The sequence below is a fragment of the Oryzias latipes genome, chromosome 11 (assembly GCF_053564925.1).
Source record: "Oryzias latipes strain Hd-rR chromosome 11, Olatipes_Hd-rR_3.1".
In the NCBI taxonomy this organism is placed as follows: Eukaryota; Metazoa; Chordata; class Actinopteri; order Beloniformes; family Adrianichthyidae; genus Oryzias; species Oryzias latipes.
Genome location: NC_136247.1, coordinates 19,449,579 through 19,470,588, shown reverse-complemented (window position 1 = coordinate 19,470,588; position 21,010 = coordinate 19,449,579). Strand labels below are relative to the sequence as shown.

General features: G+C 38.6%; 1 protein-coding gene across 2 annotated transcripts in view; it reads left to right on the top strand.

The window, feature by feature from the left end:
- The window catches only part of vps50 (VPS50 EARP/GARPII complex subunit), a 126,146-nt gene extending 116,085 nt beyond the window's left edge, over window positions 1-10,061 (top strand). Inside the window, exons 26-28 of one of the 2 annotated variants that reach the window (XM_023959805.2) lie at window positions 2,296-2,417; window positions 7,738-7,927; window positions 8,009-10,061. In XM_023959805.2, the coding sequence (XP_023815573.1) occupies window positions 2,296-2,417; window positions 7,738-7,927; window positions 8,009-8,128 (432 nt within the window). In that variant the 3' untranslated portion in view covers window positions 8,129-10,061. Of the gene's footprint in view, window positions 1-2,295; window positions 2,418-6,344; window positions 6,491-7,737; window positions 7,928-8,008 lie in introns of those variants that run through there. The other variant, XM_078954957.1, reaches the window with a different exon arrangement.
- Window positions 10,062-21,010: the final 10,949 nt, after the last annotated feature.

The window sequence follows — 21,010 nt, the reverse complement described above, 5'->3', positions numbered from 1 at the left end:
GTGCCGTGGGAGATGGTCAAGTGTGCCGTGGGAAATCACCCTCATTAACTGATCTAAAAACATTTCCCATCTCCGGGATTTCAGCTCTCTGTTCATCCAAACAGGCCCTGATAAAACACTGAGTAGTTAGGAATATAAAAGATCGTAAAATACTTTTTCTTTGCGTTTATTTTATTTTATTAAAGACATTTTGATAAGAATGACGTACCGCGATTCAGCTGCAGCTCCGGCTGTATTTTAGAAAAGTCCCGGCCCTTTAACTGTTTCCACCAATCATTCTTAGGGAACTTAATCACATGTCATCAGTCTGACCAATCAGAAGTGGTTAAAGTATTCACTTCCTTGTCCCGATTTAGCTCGTAAAATCGCTCAGTTCTAACAAAAATACCAGCTAAATCTCGTCTTTATCGGTGTAGCTTTCCACAGAATCCGGTATCAGACCGTGGAACAAGTGAACAAAACCATGAAGCTCAGAAACGCGATCTCCGCCGGCCGTTTTATGCACTACATCTCCCATGATGCATTGGGTTGTGAGAGTGACAGCGCATAAGGAGATCTGTTGTTAAACGTCTTGAAACCAACGAACACACAAACTGTTTTTAAATCTTCTAACTTAACTTTTATTGCATCTTTTAGAAAAAAAAAAACAGCTGCAGTTTCCAACTTTTTCTGCAACAATTATCTCAAAAATGCATGTGCAATTGTGGAGGGGCTGTAGATCAATACATACTGAGTTTCTCCGTTTTTTTTTTTTTAATTTTTGGATCCTGGTGTGCCGCGGGATTTTTTTTAAGGTTAAAGTGTGCCGTGGCTCAGAAAAGGTTGAAAAACACTGATCTAGATCACCAATATAATAATCTTTCAGAAACCAAAGCTGCAATCCAGGCGTTTGCAGAATTTAGAGCTGTTGTTTTTCTTTTGTTTAAATTATACTTAGAATGTAGAAATGCAATTAACATTGTTTATTATTTTACTGATTGTGTTTGTTACCGTGGGAGCTTTGGATGAAAACAGAGAAAATGCAGTTCCTATAATTTTGACTTTTTCCTTCTGTGAAGACACAGAAAATCCTGTCTTTTGGCTTATCTGTTGCAGCAACAGTTCCTCTCCCAGGTGCTCATAATCTTAAAAAAAAAAAATTAGAGCTGAACTTTAGAGAATGCCTTTCCTCTCATATGCAGCAACGGCTTTTGGCTTATTTGGTTTTTGGAGAAAAGTTCCTGACAGGAGCCGTTTCTTACTGACCTAGTCTAAATAACCGTTCCAAACCAATCCGGCTAGTACTCCAACATAAGTACTATATAACTCACATGTACTTTCTCCCTCTGCATCTTATACCAACCCCTCTGTCAACTCCTCACAAGCTCTCAACGCGTACATGCTTAGTCATTGTTAGGTGATTGAAGCAACTGTTGCTTGTTTCTTTCAGGAATGTTTTATTCATGAAGTCAGCTTGATCGCTGTCATTTCTCAGCACGTTCATTTGCATATAAAGTGGACAGACTCACCACGTCTTTATTGACAAAGTATTAGAGTCAGAAATGATTATGAGGCTGTTAGTGAATGAACTTTAGTTCAGAATGAATGTGGAACGTAAGCCTAAACATTCCAGCTTCTTTTCTTTTTTTTCTTCAAGTCACATGACGAGAATTAAAGTAACCAGTCATGTTTCACTACAAACAGGCTCTAATAAACACAACGTAATGCGATGGTTATGAATGTTCCTGCATAATTTAATGTTTTATAGCTTGAACGTTTGATCAAAACCAAAACAAACGGCGTTGCAGCTGATGCTCTACTGGAACCACAAACACTTTTCATGTTTGTGTCCTGCAGGTTCATGGGACCCTCCTGGAAATGAGATCCTTATGCTTGGTAGCAAAACTACATGCTTTTCAAAGACACGCTTCAAATACATAATTCAAAAATATTTCAGTGACTTCTAAAGGAACGTTGGAGTCATTTAGTTCCTGTAGTAAATGTAAATGTTCTTTGAAAAGTATTTGGTGTTTCATCTATGAAGATTCTGCAGTCATTGTATATAACCAGAAGCCTTTTCTAAAGGTCTATAAAGGTCTTGATTTCGTTTTAGTGTCACCCAGACTTGTTTTGACATGACCTTTTACGTCTGCCTGCTGGTGCTGGTTTGATGTGTTAGTAATTAATGAAGTTGGATAACAAAACTCCAGACAGTTTGTTCTTTCAATAAATTCACTAATTACCTGTCACTGCACCTGAAAGTTCTTCATTACCTGCTGAGTATCTTCACCTCTGCTCTGGTCTCCTCCTCCTCAGGAGTTTGAGCAGTTTAACAAGCGGCTGGGGGAGGTGTCCAGACACGTGCGCATCCCCCTGCCCGTGTCCAACGTCCTGTGGGAGCACTGCATCCGCTTGGCCAACAGGACACTGGTCGAAGGGTAAGTGGGACCACACCGCGTCAACGTTCACATTTAACCCCGCATTTATTTCATCCCGTAGATGTTTACTGCTAAACGCAGCTCCCTTCACTTTCTTAGAGAAACACTGTAGCTCCTTGATGCTGTGACCTTGCCCCAGTGAGGTGCAATGAGGTTTGTGGCTGGGGAGGCACTCAATAGATTTACCAACTACTACTGATTATGTTTCATATCTCACATCAGCATTCTTTTTATGAACATAGCAGGTTCATTTTGAGCCAAAGAAGAATGTAAAGGACGATGTGTTGGTCATCCATTATTTATTACTTCACGTTTAGATTTAAAGTCCAACTTTGATTCATCTTTAATTATATTATATCCACCATTTGTGCAGTCAGTCAGAGCAAAACAACTGTTGTTGAACTTTATTAGCAACCACCCAACAACAAATGTGAGCTCACAAGGGCCCTGTACATTGATGCAGAGCTACTGCCCGCCTCGCCTTACGTCTTTTTATACCATGGTCCGGGTGAATACTCCATTCTGATTGGCTGCTGGGTCTGCGTTAAAATATGATATCGCATGGTGAAAAAAGAAGTTCCGGTCACCTATATTAAATTTTTTGTATCACGGCGCCGTCTTCTTTAAAACAACCTTTTGCATCATCATTTGGACAAAAACAAGCGGTAAGATGTGAACTTTCTCTCTGAACTGATGCTTTATTCAGCTCATTGGAAAGATCAGCATATATATATCGCCGAATCTTGACTGCAGCGGTGGTGCGGACTATTTGTGACGTGATGCGGCGCCCTACATAACATATAGTCCTCTTTTTGTGAGAAAGGCGATCCAAATCGGAAAAGAAAAACAAGAATTAAGGACTAAAAACTGGTTAATATGTATTGCTTTTGTAAGTGACCATGGTATAAGCGGGTTAATGGCCTTCGAATGTGCGTTATTACTTTTTTTTTTTTAACGCACTTCCGCTTCGCATCGGACGGTTCAGGCTTCCACGGCATGCGTTAAAAAAGTAATAACGGACACTTCGTCGGCCATTAACCCTTAATTAGTGTCAGATCTGAACACTAAGGACAAATGCAAAAACAAACACGTTTAAATAAAGCATCACATTATTAGCAAATGTGGGCTTGGCGTTGTTGCCTCACAGCAAGAAGGCCCCCGGTTCAAGTCCCGGCTGGGGGACATGAAAAACACAACATCAATGGGGGACCTTTCTGTGTGGAGTTTGCATGTTCTCCCCGTGCATGCGTGGGTTTTCTCCGGGATCTCCGGCTTCCTCCCACCGTCCAAAAACATGCTACATAGGTTGATTGGCAACTCTAAATTGTCCATAGGTGTGAGTGTGAGAGTGAATGGGTGTGTGATTGAGGATATTCCGCCCTGCGACAGACTTGCGACCAGTCCAGGGCATCCCTTGCCTACGCCCAAGTGCCCGGGATAGGCTCCGACAACCCCGTGACCCCGAAAGGGAATAAACGGTTAAGAAGATGAATGAATGAATTATTAGCAAATGCTAAATAAGCTAAAGGCACACAATCAATCCAGTTGATGGCAGAGCTCAAAGCTGCCTCTCCTTAAAACTCGCACTTTGATTTAACAGGAAATATGCAAAATACAGAGATTTTGAGGATAAAAATGCAGAAAACGGTATGAGCTATACATATGAATTGCATTTTTGGCACAGATTGGTGGACATATTTAATTTATTGTCAGTATACATTTTTTGATGAATGGTAAGGAACTGCCTCATCTGCATGTCCCTGCCTCACACGCATTATTGCCTTATATTAGGTTGCAAATTATACAAGGGTCCATCAGAGACGAGGATGCTTGGAAACCATTGGAGGCCATCTAACCTTTAAGACCCACCCAGATGAAAATTCTGATTCTGGTCTTTGAAATATGCTCTTGTGACATATTTCTGATGATGGAGAACCTATGTAAATACATTTAGACCTAAACTTGCATTTCTGAGTATGTCTGTATTCAAATCGTTGTGGATCGGGAGCAGACAAAAAATGCTGTTTAAAAAAGATCTTGTTTGTGACATAGAAAATAAGCTGGAGGGGCCACAAGTTTCCTGCTCCGCTTCATCCCAATGCATGGGGTGTAAACAGTGAGCTCTCAGCAACAGGGAAGCGAAAGGGGGGAGGTGGGCCTCATCCATACCAACGGAGCGGAGTTTCCAATGAATTCCTGCTGCTCTGCAGAAACTTTTTCATAGAAAACAACATCGATTTTTTTAGTTTTTTTCTAAAAAGGCATTATCATAATTAAAGACTACTGGCAACACTTAATAAAAGATCAAACGATAATCAGAGTGAGACTTTAAGTTTGCATGATAACGCTCATTCCATGTGTATTCATGTAACTACAACTGTTTTTTTTGGTTTAGATTCTCTAAACTTTAAACTTCAGAGTGGCTGAAGTTCCCTGCATTGTTCCAGACTTTGTTTCAGTCCACTGCAAAGCACCATCAAACATCTGACAGTTCCCGCTCAGAGGCGGCAGAATGCTCTTGACACGTCCCTTGTAATGGTTCACCTCTTCCCCACTTGAAAGCGGGACACGCACGTTTTTACAGCCGACAGAACATTACAGCTTTACTTGTTGGATTTCTTTCATTCCCCCTCAGTCCGTCCACACCGACGCCGGGTTGAGCGTGTGCAGGAGGTTTTTAGACGGAGTTTAACGATCCTCTGATCATTCAGGCCTCAGCTGTGGATGGTGACAAAGTGATGAGTTAGCAGCTGACGGTTACCCAGAGGTTTCACACGCTTTAATGGAAGTAAGGAGGAATGCTGCTGAAAGCATCCTGAGCTGCTCATTTGAAAGCCTCACACAGACGGTGTCGGTGTGATTGCAGCCACAGATAATGGGTTCAGTCCCAAACAAATGCTCCTCTAAATGGTTTCGTGTTTGTGTGAGGGCAAACACCTCGTGTCAGGTGTAGGTGGAAGGTTTACCATCATCCACTGAGGAAAGACAACATGTTTATCCCCCCGAACACCATCTCCCTCATTTTGCGGAAGAACTTTTGAACCCTCTCTGATGAGCAAATGGGCCATTACAAGTACAACGCTCATCCGATTTAAGCCGCCATTGCAGAGCTGCCCCAGTACGCTCCTTTCCTCGGCAGAAGCTGATCCGCAGCCCACTTCCACACCCAAGATTCAGTCATTATACTTGTTTGTGCTCCCACTGCCTCAGTCTCTTATTAGATTTCTCTTTACTAGCCCTCAAGATGACTTTCAGGCAGAGGGAAATGTGCCTGCTAGCTTTCAGAGCTAATTCTTAAGCGCTCTGTACAAAAGAAAGAAAGCCCTGACAGTCTAAAGATTTAAAAAAAAAGAAGAGGAAGAATGTCACTACAAGAGGTGAAGTGAAAAAAAGAAAGGGTGAGGTAGAATAAAGTGTGAGAATAAGTAGACCTGTGTGCAGAGCGTTAATGCACCTGGGATGTCACCGAACTGGAACCAGCAGTGGTGCCCCTCCAAATGCAGCTGAACTCTGACCCCCAGACACATTCAGGATGAGACCTTTCAGCCATTTTTACCTTCTTAGATTTCAGGAGGTTCTTAGTTTCTCTGTGACAAATAAAATAAAAAGATGTCTTTGACCAAACTTCCGTTTAAATCTATATTTTTAGCTAGTCCATAAATGATTAGTACACTTTTCCCTTGTTTATTGCAGGGTCACGTTCTATAAATAATCTGATGGATGAAATCTGCGACATAGAATTACAGATGTGAACATTTTCACATTTAACTCTCTAGTTTAAACTGCAAAAGGTTGTTGTTGTTGATCTTTTGGCCAATGCCTTCAGGGGTTGCCACAGCAAATCGACTTTTCATCTGCACAGGTGGTTTGGCAGAAAGTCTGACACGGGATGTCCTACCTGTCACAACCCTGTATTTATTTATCCAGGCTGGGGACCGGCACAGGGAGACCCAAGGCTACCTAGTTTGGCAGTAGCAGGAACCGCAAAAGGTTAGCCATGATGTAGCAAGGGACCGCTATAATACAAAAAGTAAGGGGGTTAAAAAGAATGTGGGATTAGTCTAGCCTGAGTAAAAATCTTCTAATTTTCCTTTTTTAAAACCAGTGCAGTGGAATTAGCTGTTAGCATGTGCCAAAGCACTGTAGATTGTAGATGGGGAGAAATGCTGAACACGGTGTTTTAAACTTTCTAAAACAAACACAAGGAGCCTGAAACTGTACCTTTTTTTGTTAAGGGTGTGCATCTTTTCCTCTCACGTGATTCAATACATAGTAACACATTATTGATGAATTGATACATAAAAGATTGGGCTGAATATGTGGGGATACAATACAGTCAAATTCCTTTACTTAAATAGAGTAAATTTACATATTAGCATTCATTTGAAACTAAAAAATGAACTTGAAATGAAAATGCATTTAAAAAGAAAAACATTTTTTTTTTCTTCTGAATGGCACTTTTAATTTTAATCAACAAAAGCAAACGGTCTAAAGGACATAATCATTTCAGAAATCAAAACGTCACATTTTGGGTCGTTTTAGACAGTTTTGTTCTTAGTGGTTAAAAAAAAAGTGTGTCTTATTGATTTATTGTTCTAAGTGCTTTGCGGGAAAAAGTGTTGTTAGTGAACACAACACACATCCCTCACTGTGGTTCACCTTCAGCCAATTACATTGACCGACCTGCTAGAAGCGAGCTTGTGATTGGACATCTCTTTGTTTGCATCACATGTACATGAAAAGACGGTAGAGACACAACAGCAAGACAAACTGATAAAGTTTGACAGAAATTGATTATTTCCCTTCTTATCAATATATCTTTTTACATTCATGATCTTGTTCGTGTGGTTTTCAACCCTTACTGCTGTTAACTCCTAGTGCTTCATTAAATTAGAAGTGTATCTTTTACATCCCTACTTTTTATTCTATATGTGACCACATTCTTAGTTATCGCTGGTATAATACAGCTGTGAGTCAGTTTATTCATCAACCACTGAATGGTCATGGTGTTATTTCACAAACTTTGTATTTCCTTCCATTTTTTTGGGGGGTATTTTCTGTAATGTACAGTGTCCTTGAGTGACAAGAAAGACGCTCTAAATAAAATGCATTATTATTATTAGCTTTATTTTCTGGAATATTGTGATGTAGACCTGCTATTTCTGGAATTCTTTTGAGTTTTAATAAAAGGTAAACATAGAGTTCTCTGCTCCTTCAGGCCTTCATGAGAAACAGTTAGGGGGATTTTCAGGAATCCAAACATTTCCAGCCTTTCTGTCATTTTCCGGCGCTTATCTTCTTGAGGTGTGCTCTCTCGTAGATATGCGAATGTGAAGAAGTGCAGTAACGAGGGCCGGGCCCTGATGCAGCTGGACTTTCAGCAGTTCCTGATGAAGCTGGAGAAGCTGACGGACCTGCGGCCCATTCCCGACAAGGAGTTTGTTGAGACCTACATCAAGGCCTATTACCTGACTGAAAACGACATGGAGCAGTTCATCAAGAACCACAGGGTGAGGGGGGGACGGGGGGGGCGGTCAGTCCGGTTGTTACTGGGCCACTTTAACATGTTTATAACCTTTGTCTCTGTCCAGGAATACTCCATGAAACAGCTTGCCAACCTGGTAAACGTGTGTCTGGGTTCACATATAAACAAGAGGGCTCGACAGAAACTTCTAGCAGCCATCGACGACATTGACAGACCCAAGAGATAAACTACTGAAGGGATCACGCCTCATGCCATGTGAACACCTCAATAGACACGAGCCAAGTGGTGAAGGCCGGCATTGAATGTCTTCATCTGCCTTTATAGCGATAGTATGAAAAAAAAAAGCCAGTGTCGAGTGAAGCTGACATGTTGTGAAGTTGATGTTAATTCTGTCATTTATGGGCTAAATCAGCTGCTCCTTTGACCCACTCTATAGGCTGCACACATAAATCATATTGCCTGCTCTCCTCAGCTGATGTGGTATTTATTACATTTCTCTGCAAAGCATCAGGTTTTTCTGTTTTTACATGAACTGCATCATCCGCTATGCTAAAAGATTTGTGCAGCTGGAGACTCAAAAGAAATAGCCGACATGCTCCCTAAAGTGGGTTCACTTCCTAGCTTTGAGGCAAATATGTCTCATGAAAATGCTGTTGTTTTTAGGTTTGATTGACACATGGGATCGTTGTTTTTCACCCTAATGACGTTTGCTGTTTTTGGTCGAAGGGGTTTGTGTTTTGTTGAGCCTGACTTGATACTTAATATTTTGTTTTGCTTAGTCCACAAATAAAGTAAATTGAATATAAAGAGGAGGATGCAGACAGTAATATAATACATGGTCTATGTTCACAGCAGCTGCTGTTGTTAGTTTGCCATCTGTCACATCTGAGGAGGAAATTGTTCTGCATCTTGGGAGGAGTTTTTCTAGAACGTCTCATCTTTCAATCTGGCATTTGGCCAGAAAAGGTAAATGGGTCTCAGTTTTGTTTTTCGGTTTCTGTCAAATGTGTAACTTTCTGATGTTAGTTTTTGGAATACAGGATTTGTAATTAAATTGAACTCTCCGTAAAAAGTGAAATCCAAACACTAAAGCCATAGAGAAATGCTCATGTTCAGATTAGTTCATCAAAAAGGGGTTTAGTTTTAGAGATAAATATTGCTTTAAGTGATTAAAATTATAGTTTAATTAGTACCAATGTTCATTTTCCAACCTCCTTAGGTAAATTTATGGACTAAAATGCTTCAAAAGTTATTTCAAATTCCACAAATATCTCTACATAATAAATGAAAAAATAGGTAAAACTTCTTTCAAGACAACTAAATAGGTAATAAAAGGTTTTGTCACTTGAAAAAATTAGTTGTCATATTTGGAATTTTGGCTTTAATCCTACAAAATAAAGGAATAATTACTTTTAAAAAAACACATAAGCTTCTAACGTTCATTTTTCTTTCCTTTTTTTTTTGTTTTTTAGATAAACTGTTTCCTTTCTGAACAACCTAAACATCAAAGGTTTGCAGCTACATTTTATAGTATATTATTTTGCATTATTAAAAAAACATTGTTTTTTAAATGTGTTCTTTTTTTTGTTGCTTTTTTAGTAAAATAAAGTTAAATTAAAATGTGAAAAACTGAGTTAATCTTGAAACTGAAACAAACCAACACATGCTTTCCTTAAATGATGAGGTGTGTTTAAAACTTTCTGTCAACATAACACCTGAAATCTGACTTAAATGTAAGTGAATGATTCTCTTCTGGCTTTAATGTTCTGGATTTAACTTAAATTAAGTTTTTGTGGCGGTCTGTCAGATAAATGATCAAAACAAACTGATGTTCAGGTTTTGATGCAGCTTTGAAATGTTTATGGAAGTGAAAGTTCAAATGTGAATGTTTCACCTCACATTTATTTCTTGCCTTGTTTTTTTGTTTTTTTTAACCCGTGGTATTTATCACCTCACATGTAACTTAGCACCTGAATGGAATAGTTATAAACGTCCAAACGTGTTGCTTGTGGAGTACGCTATAGCAATTATCTGTAATTGTAGGTTATACCACGTTGATTCTCACAAATACACTAAAACGTGACGTTTATTCTCTGTATTTACTCACCTTATCTTTGGAATGTGTTGAGGTACATTAAACATTGAAGCTGACGGAGGAATGTGTCGGAGCAGTTTTTTTCTGTTTCATCTTTCAATTTTTTCGAAGCACAAAATGAAGTGATGTGGCCTAAAATAACAAAATCAGCAAAAAAACTGAATAAAGGATCTTCTGTTCAATTCAAAGAAGAAACCATTTTTTTATTGTGAAATACTTCTTTTTTTCTTCTTTTCTTTTTACAAACCTAACAACACAAACACACTGGCTTAGACTCTGCAGACAACACAGTAAATAAATAGATGAACAGATAGACCAGCATGACGACATAATAATCAGGAGAATCCCTCTAACAAAAAAACTGAGATATCAGGTCAGGTCCCAAATATAATAGTAAGAAAAATTCCAGTCTGTGAGTGTATTAAACATGTTAAGCATTCCAGTGGAACCAGGTCTAGTAAAACCTTCTGCTAGAGGAATGTTTTAATTTTATTTCTTCAGCCGTAAATATCTTACTCGAGAGATCTAAATGAGAGACAGCAGATCCAAATCCAGATTTAGCCTCAATCTTTTCTGTAGTTCTCCAAGTCTATCAGACCAAAACCTCTGCAACTTTGGCATGATCAAAATCGATGTATCAAAGGTCCATCTTCTGATTTACCTTTTATGCAACAGGGAGAAAAGCTACAGTTAAGGGTATGTCTGGTTAAACATCCTATGATTCCTTTTAGGTCGTAAAGATCGGACTTTGCTACAAGCTGAAATATGTTCGTCACATCTCCAAACGCTTTGCCAATCCTCATCACCGATGTCCACTGTCTCCCATGTTTCTAAGGTTACATAGTGAAGATGAGAAACCAGGTGATAGTGTTTTATGCAGCATGCTTACAGACAGTCTCCACCTTCTTGAAACGATACCTTTTCAGGTTGACCATTAACGTAACGTCTTAACTGTGAGTAAAACTTTGATTTTTACTTGTGGTTTCAAGGTTAACTTGCTTTGTTATTGAAAGTATGGAAAGTATTCAAAACATTACCTTTAATAAATTAGTAGGAACTATTCTGCCATAAAATGTTATCATTTTTAAGACACAAAAAAATATCTTTTCTCATGAATTAGTAAACAATTTCTTTACACCCTTTTGGTCCCTTTAAAATATTCATTTTACATCCGCCATAACATTTTTGCCACCTCTTTTACATTGTTTTTTTTTCAAATGAATCTTAATACAAAATAAAAAATGACAAACTTGATGAAAAAAAATATCAAACCTGAAATATTAATGAAATATCAAAAATAAAATATCAAACCTGTATCAGATATTGAGATCATAAGAAAAATTAAGGAAGATGATGCCGTTACTCATAATCACATTTGCTATAATGCAAACAGTACACACACACACACACACACACACACACACACTGCACATTAGATTCATTAAACATTATGATTCAAATAAAGTCAAGCAGAATTTGACATGTTGCTTGAAATGAAGTGGGGAAAAAGTGAATTTATGTAATCCGACCCCTATTGTGTTTTTATTTATTTATTTTGACAGAAACCATACATAAAAGTGGTCCCTATCAATCACTGCAATCAACAGTCATGGAGTCGTGCCCACTTGTCCAGAAGGACCTTTTCTCACTTTTGTAAGTAAACTGCTTCAACCGTGTCAGTTTTGAAGGGCGTCTTCTCCAGACAGCAGATTTTTAGCTCCTTTCAAAGAAGGACACTTCAGAAAACTTGAATGTTCTGCTTTATTCGTTCTTGTTTTTTTGTTTTTTTTAATTCGGGTGTTTATCCTGGTGGAAGACCAAACATCATACACACCACAGCAAAGTGAAGTACTGAATGTCTCATGATTTTATGAAAGTACAAAGATTCAAAAAAGATGCAGCCAAGTAACCCATACTATAACTACACCTCCTCCATGTTTTGCAGTAGTGACCATCTGCTTTTCTTAATGTGCTTTTAAGTTCTTTCTTATGATTTACCTACAACAGGGCTGTCCCCTTTGACCTCCCATGAATTTCACTGTCCACACCGATGTACCTTGACCCTTGAGGTTCACCTTCAACGGTTTTGGAGATTGTTCTCGGCTCTTTGGTTACCAATCATGTTTTCCATCTCCTCAGTTCCTCTTCTTAGACCCTAAACTTCTCAAAAGTACGTGCAGCTGGAATCATGGGAACATCCAGCTGCTTGGAGTTTCTCCTAAAACCTTCATCCATTCTTTCTAATCCACTGAGTTCCATGTTATTTTGTGAGTTATTTTATCCTGGTTAGACGTCCTGCTCGTTAACAGGCATCACAAGGTCTCGACATCAAAGAAACCTTGTTCAGTTTCATCTTCTGCTTATCATGTGATCAAAATCTGGGAGAAAACCTGAGCTGCTGATGCTTCGGATCAGTCTGACCACAGAATTCAGCTGGAAGTGAACAGAGTGCATAAACGGAGGTCAAATCACCCAATGTTGTTCATTTATTCCCCAGCATCAATGGAATTTCCGTAAACACGTGATGTTTAGTCATTTCTGGCAGAGCTCCATTTCCCCCCTCCTCTCTGTGATTTATGACCCTGCCCCACACGACTGTTCCCACTGCCCTTGTGTGACGTGTTGTGGAGCCCGCATGGACCGTAGCCCCTCTTGTTGCAGCTTTGGCCCACTTAGCCCCGCAGATAAAAGCCCACGCTCCCAGCGCTCCTGCATGTCGGGGCCCCCTCTGCCAAATTCCAGGATCCTAGCCTGTAAAAATCACAGTCTGTGACCTACATGGCCTCCGCTGCTTTGCTGTTCACACAGACTTTATTCATGGTCATTCACACGTTTAATTGGGAACAATCGCCGACAGAGCCTATTAGAGCTGCTTCCCTCGTATGATGCTTCATGAGACGAGACACAGACAGCAGTGACAGAGACATCTGAGCTTATTAAAGGAGAATTTGATCACTTCCACGCACTGATGTGTTGCTGACTGTCAGCTCTGGGTTGGAGAACTTTTCTGTCACACTGTGGGTTTTGAAATCCACACACAGGTGATTTCTGATTGTTGTGCTGGAACTGAGATAAAACATCTCGAGTGAATCATTTCTCCATTTAAATCAAGGTTTTGTGCAGGACCCCACTTTCTTTGATCTCATTTAGATTGTATTGAAAGAGTTTTTTGCTTCCAGATTTCTGTTGTTCGTTCCTCTGGTGAACCCAATTCATCTCAGTTTATTCTCAGGAGTCATTTCATTTTGGTTAAAGATGATTACATGATTGTCTTTTCTCCGCTCTATCTTCTGACACGCTTTTTTGCCGGTGTACAAAATATTCTTTCTTCTTCCAAAGTGTTATTTTTTAGAAAAAGCAGAAATAATTAGAAATATAATTTAATAATTTAATAAAAATAAATAATTTATAGGATTGTTAGATTACATTAGATAACTGGAAGCCAAACAGGACAGAAATCCCCCCCCCCCCCAAAAAAAAATTAAAAAAACAAAATTCACATCTGGGCAAAACAAACTGCATGGAAATATTTCTGAGTCACAACAGCTGTTTAAATGGAGACTGTGTGAACTGAAACAATAAGAAGAAAAAGAACGAAAAAAGAAAAGTCATTTATTATCACAGATAAGCATTTTTTCTTACTTAAAACACACAGAACGTAAGCTGCTGGTAACTATTCTTGCTCTGGTACCTTTTTTTTTTTTACATGTTATTCTTAATCATGTTTTTTATTTCATTGCAAGTTATTCTTGTTCTAAATTGGGTGATTGCGGTGAAATGCACCCAGTGAGCCTGCATGATGTTTCCTATTATTTATTACTGACCTTTATTTAACAAGGACAATCCCATTGAGATTACAAACCTCTTTTACCAGGCAAAGAGGCAGCCACAGTTGGTTAAAAATACATTAAAACACTAAAACAATGCATCAAAACCTAAAATTCCTGCTTTTTTGGTCTGCATAAGTCTGAACACAAACCAAAAAAGAGAAACGTGTTCATATTCTTTAGTGAGAAAACATCCATTTTTCATAAATCTTTCACGTTACAAAGATCATTTTTGCACAAAAATTGAAGAAATCTTCCAAAACTATTTTTTGTTTTACAAAGATTTACTAACTTTTTACAGTCATAAAATGCACAGAAAAAAAAAGAACCAGCTTGTGGCCTTCACAACAACTGTTGACAATTTGTGTAGCAACACAAAATAACCGTGATCTTCTGTTTGCACACTGAGCATTTCTCTGCAGGAACATTGAAATCAAAGAGCACATGAGGAGCGGCTCACCATTCAGACAAACCCGCAAAGCTTTTTATTAAAAGAGACTCACTGCATAAACCTGGTCACTAACAAATCTGCTACACATCAGACGTTTAATGCTCCTCGGGGAGAGAAGCGCCATAACGTTCATGAGCTTTAGAAGGAGCATGCAGATTGTTGTGATGCCAGGATCAAAACAAGAAAAACATCACAGTGAAATGGGAATAATCTATAAAAAAAAAAAAAAAAAAAACTTTCCAAAGGGAATGACAGGAATGCATTTCATCAACTGAGTAGCAACAATTTATTTTCTTAGTGAGCGGCATCATGGATGAAAGCCGCTAAATCTGCTGCAGAAACTTTAATGATGGTCCTCTGAGAAGCTGGCTTCACAGCTTACTGCTAATTTGTTGCTTGACTAGTCGTGCCTCAGTTGAAACAAATGTTTGGTGTAGTCGTAAACAAGAGCAGAGTGGGAAATCCTCTTCAGGAGGGGCGAAGTCTCTGTTTACAGCTGACACAAAGTGAGTCAAAGCTGCCCCAGGCTTTAAGGAGGTTTGAGAAATCAATTCAGGCTGCAACTTGAAGAAAATCAAGATGTGGAAAATAAAATTCGTGGACATTTTTGTCAAAACACGAAATCTATATTTGTTTTTGGTTTGGCGGCAGAGTTTCAGGGTTACATTATCCTGTCACTCTGGAATGAGTTTTAACTTTCTTCTGATGTGAGGTAGCAGCTTTTATGTATTTTTATATAGAAAAAAAATATTGATTTTTGAAAAGCAAAAAGTTATTTCTTTTCGAGACAAAATGCATCATCCAGACTGAGTCGACTGACAGCTGCTGTGTGTTTAGGATGGTACTTTTACTACCCATGCTAAAATGGTTAGTCGTCGTAATAACTTACTGCTTAAACAGTTGGATTTCCAGAATGTTACAATTTATAATTAGCAATGATACATTTTTGGTTGTAAAATGGGTTCTTTTTTTATGATATCTCCCTATTTTTATTTCAAGACCCACTCTGATCATCTTTTGATCTACTTAAAAACACTCCCAGTTCTCTTTTAATGATAGTTATGCCGTTTTTAGCCAATATAAAACAACAACAACAGTATTTTGATTGGAGTGGGTCTTTTAATTTCACTTTTGAGGTTTTTCTAAACAAACATTCTTTAGTCAGAGCAGTGCATGATGCTTCCCAGAATGCAATTGGAAAACATAATGTAAACACAAGTGTGCATTAGTTTCTCTTATGAACCAACGGAACTACTTAATGTCAAAAATCCTTTAATCCACCTTCCTGGTCATCATTCTAAGTTCCCTTTCTATCATTTCAGATTAATTTACACAAAGCAGGCCACTTAATGAGGAAGTACATGGACAGGCTTGAATGATAAAGATAAAATCTGACCCTCATAAAGGCAGAATAAAAAAAAGGTGTAAATTCTGAAGAAATCAATGCAACAGTGAAGAGTAAGAAATATCAAAAATTGTGTGGAAACCCAGTTGACAGATAAAAGATAAAAAACACACACCCATTGAAAACAGTTCAAATCAATCAGCTGGCATTTTTTTTTGGCAGAATACATCCTGACAGCTTTGGAGAGATTTACAGGAGAAGCATTTCAGTGTGCAGAGGCCCACAGGATCATCCTCTCTTCCCACAGTCCCTCCTGACTTGAGGCTCTTTGAAGAAGCTGACCATCAGCCCATTTGATTACCTTTTTCATGCATCATTCCAAATGTGCCCTTTTTGATCTGGGTGTTGTTAATCAAGGGGATTTAGGTGTTCACCCTGGGACTGAGGATTACGGTCAGACGGCAGGGAGAGCTCATTGTTGCCTGACAAAGTGCTGTCAGGTTTGCAGGGTCTCCCTGTGGAAACCTTCAGGATGACAGCAACAGCAGACGGAGGCTCAAATACCCACATCAGAGAAATCCTCCCTTCAAATCTGACTTTGGCTCCAACCAGACCCATTTGCATATTGAAATGATCCTCAGGAATGATTTGAGGTCTCCGTCTGGGCTGTGTTACACATCTGTCCCTCCCATCGGGCTTGAATTTTCTCTAAATATTTGCACAGGTGGAAGCCTTGGTATGTTACATGTTTTCTTGTGTCTTTGCTCCTCCTTTTTCTTCCATTCAGTGATCATCAAGAGCATAATTTATTATTCCGTCTGGCCTTCTGTAAGCCAGCAGGCTGCATGTGCGGGGAAAACTGTTCAAGCAAAGGGAGGAGGAATCTGTTCACAAATGCAAGAAGCATCTAGTCCTGTTTACCTCTGCCTGTTCCTCTGAATGGATCCTTCTGCTCTTATTTTTCTGCAAACTCCAGTATTTCTACTACTTATTTGTGATCATTTTCACTGCATTTTTCTACACGTTCGGTCCTCTGGGATGCTAGTATTCCGCTTCTGGAGACATCTGGCATAAAAAAAGTGTTCTTCAGGATACTTTACTAAAGTTTAGTGAAGTATTTTGAGTTGCCCTTTCCTGGACACAATAAAAAGGTTTCTCGTGTGCACACATCGGTACTTTTGTTTCACTGTTTGAACAAAGAAAAGGAGCTTTCTCAGGCTTCAACAGTTGAGTTTTTGCTTTGGATTATTTTTAACTTCTTGGCAAGAGAGACAACTTCCGTATTTGCCAAAAAGTGGGCCGTTTTCATTGCATCAAAAGACACCTTCTGCTCATTAAGCTAATGGGATTTGGGCAATCTGGTTGTGCTTTGACTCATCTGACAGGCATCCCTCATTGTGCCTCCGCTTCAGATGTATAAAAGCAGCTGGATCTAGATCTGCTGTCCCATTTTCATTGTGTTTCTGCAGCAACAGACCATACAGATGTGCTTTTTTCAAAATTGTTTTCTAAACTCATTCTGTTTTGACATGGCATGAGGAAAAAAGGTTAAAAAAAAACTAAAAAAAACATTTAGTTAAAAGCAAATTTAGTTTAATTTAGAATGTCCTATTAGCATGTTTTTATTTACAGTTTTAACTTAAGGCTGTTATACATGCATTTCAGCCAATGAGTTTTATACTGTTCAGTGAGGTGTGCTTTTCTGATTTAATATTTTACTCACTAAAATACTTGAAAACCATCAGATTATGATTTAAAAAAATGTATTTCAATGTTTTTTCAATAGTTTCTATGCAAACCCAGTTCAGCAATAAGATAAAGGCTTTAACTGGATCAATATTTATATAATATAATATAATATAATATAATATAATATAATATAATATAATATAATATAATATAATATAATATAATATAATATAATATAATATAATTTAATCCCTGTTTGCTAATTTTTTTAACTCCTTTTTGGACTAAATGAATCAATTGACATCAAGTTGTTTCACTTTGTTAAAGTTCAGATTTCCTTTGTTTTAATTCAAAACCAAAGTCATCTTTCTGCGAGTTGCAAACTCCTAACAGACTTGATTATAGGTTTCATTGAAAGGAATGATGGGAAATTCAGAAAATAATTGCACAGCTTTACGTGCTTATCCTGGTTGTGCAATTTCCAGAAACTTTAGGGTCAAACGTCCATCTGTTTACACCACAATACACACAAACAAACACTGCGAGGAGCTACCTTTCAGTGCTGATTAATGCCGGATGGACTCATTATCACATTATCTCGGCCTCAGTGAGTGTCAGACACTCCCTCCACTCAGGGGAGGGAGTGACTTCACTCCAATGAGAAAACAGGAATTTGACCTGAATCCTTCTGATTCTGTTTCTATAAATCACATTTATTTTCTCTCAATTACTCTATTATATTTGGCTGAGGATGATGCATTTGGTTTTTCAGATACAATCTTAATCAAATAAATTGGAATAGTACAATCAAACCTTTTGTTGCCTTTTTTTGGAGCAATAAATCAACTGAATAAAGTGGGTTAAATTGAGCGCAATGACATTAAAATAAGAGGAAAAGATGTGTCAAATTTCTTTTGCAACCTACTGCAAAGAATTTTTAAAAAAAATAAAATTCAACATATTTTTATTAAAATTATTTTTATGCTCCATAACAGTTTGAGTTGTTATCTAAGCCAAAAAGTATAAAATAGATTAAAGTCAAAAGATGGAACAACAGATTATGTTTTCCTCACAGTCTTCAGACAGCATGAATCTAAAATGATTCATGTGTTTTGGAATGACCCGTCACTTGTTTCCTGATGTTTATGAAATCTATAAAATCCTCTTTCTGCAGGGATTGTAAAACAGTATAAAGTTAGTGCTACCCCCGCTGTGCCGAGACCCCTCGTAAAACGTGTTGAGTGCTTTGGAAAATCCAAAATCTGCGTGTGGACGAAGACCATTGGCCGCTAAAACTGCATTTAACAAGCCTCTGCGGTCCCTTCTCTTTAAGTACTTTGAATTTTTTGGCTGGTTTTCTGCAACAGGATTACAACATTACTGCATGGGTGTGTTTTCTCAAAGCAGATGTGGATTTGGGCTGCTGGTATCGATCGACAGGCTCGAAAAAAGGGTAGAGGAACCTTTTACCCACAATGCATGTTGAGATGAACAGGGATAGATCATACAGGAATTAAAATATGTAAAGAGCTGTCAGAGTCTAAAGCTTAGGTCACATGCACCTGTATTGACTTGTTCAAGGGCTGTGGATCTTTGGGACCATGGAGGGTCACGGAGAGGAGTGGCTGCATCTTAACCCTTGTGCTATCTTAGATGACCCCACCCTTACGTTGACGTGTTCTCCCTACCATGACAAAGGTGGATAAAGGTGGAAAGATTTCATGTAATCCATGGACACCAGTGAAGATCACAAATCATGGAAGAAAAAAGGTTCAGAGCACTGTCTAGTGGGTCTAGATGACCCAACTCCCAATGTTAAAGTGCCTAGGATAGCACAAGGGTTAAGGGGAGCACAGGCGTGTCTTGTAGTTCCCTTGATGCTTGTATGTTCCACCTTGACGTGGAATGTCCCATTGTCACGTTTGTGGCAAATGTAACATGAAGTATTAGTAAAGATAATGTATGTAACACACTTGACATACCAGTGATGCTGTCATACAATGTCCTTACTAGTTGTTAGTAAAATGACTGCGCACAAATGCTTTACGCATGGGGTGTACAGGTGATGCGTAGGACGACTGTAGGATGTCAACACAAACTACACTTTCTCACTCTCTAGTGCCATGTTCACACCACCTTCAGCAATGTGCATTCAAGGGGCCACTTCCAAAGAAAAGTCTATGAACACTGGCGTAGATTTGCATTTTGGGCTTCTGTGTTCAAAACTCTCCTATTCACACATAGCCAGGCAAGTGTCTACAACTGTTTTCGGCTCTACGTCCAAATTGCACGGCCATTGAACACATGTTGAAAGTTTAACCAGGTCGAACTTTGACTGACCAGAGACTCGGTTATGGTAGTGACATACAAATAGCATCCCTTTCAATTTTCCAAGGCACCAATTGTTTAAAAAGTGATCATGGAGGATAAATTGATAATTGCATTTTGTGCCTGGCTGGAATTCTATGACACCAAGTCTTTCATACATTGAACTAGAGCTGTGAACGAAAAAGTTTGGAGCAAAATTCACGAGATTTGCACCACTTTGACATTTCCCACAATCTCTCTTCCAACTGTAGGTACATGTGCAAGAATTGGCTATTTGCATTCAAGAAAGCACCTTTAGGCCATTGGGGTGGATTTAAAAAATGAAAGATCCTGTGTCTCGTCTACTTAGCCCTTACGTGTTGTTTCAATGTTTGCTATGACCTGTAGCATCCCAGAAGCAAAAAATGTGCATGAGTATTTTTTGATCTCCATGCACACCAAGAGGTCTTCGATCTTGATATCTCCTGGGGGCCACCAGCCTGGGATGCAGAGACACAAAACAAGCTGAAACATAAAGGAAAGGAAATGGCTGGAAAACGCAGCCAGATAGCTGTTGGACCAAAGCAGTGAGGTAGATAATGAAGGAATAAAAGCGTGAGAGTGAAAGTGACGGTAGCCTAAGGCGCTATAAAGAAAGAAAATGATCTTCCCTTTTTGAACTGATGCCAAGACTTGACTACAATAGAATCCTGATGACAAGATCCTTTATGTGCTAAATGACCTGTGTGAATGAGCCCAGCAGGAGAATGTTTGAACCTAACAATGTCCTTCACTTTGATTCTGCATCCAAATATTTAAAATGCTTGAAATGGTCGGGGTCTCCCTCTGACAGGAGCTGAGCTAAAGGCTTGGGATGACCATGCCATCTGCTTGACTGGGTGATATTTGACATTAGCTTCCTCATGATGTTGGCACAGAATAAACAAAATGTTTACAGAAAACACAAATGTGTGCATAGGTGTTCCATCTTTTCAAGAGCAAGTGGATTACTTTTTTTTCTGAGTTACTGTGATTATTTTGCCATTGAACTGCATTCCTGCCTTAGAGGGATGCTCAAAAATATATTACTGAAAGAAGGAAAAAAAACACGTAAAATCTCTTCAGCATGTACTCTGCAAAACCTGGAATTGATGACAGATGTTTTGGAAATATATTTGAGAAAAGATTGGTCTGACATTATGACTCTTGCCAGAAATAACTTCAGCAGGGTGAAAGAAATCTCCCCAAAAATCTCTGTACTTGACAAGAAAATGCAGACAAACATATTTTGGTGAAAATATGTTTATTAAAGTGTTTTATATTTATCTTGTGTACATCTATAAATATGCAGGGTTTTTTTAACAGCTGCAGTGAACCAATAAAAGTTCTGGATT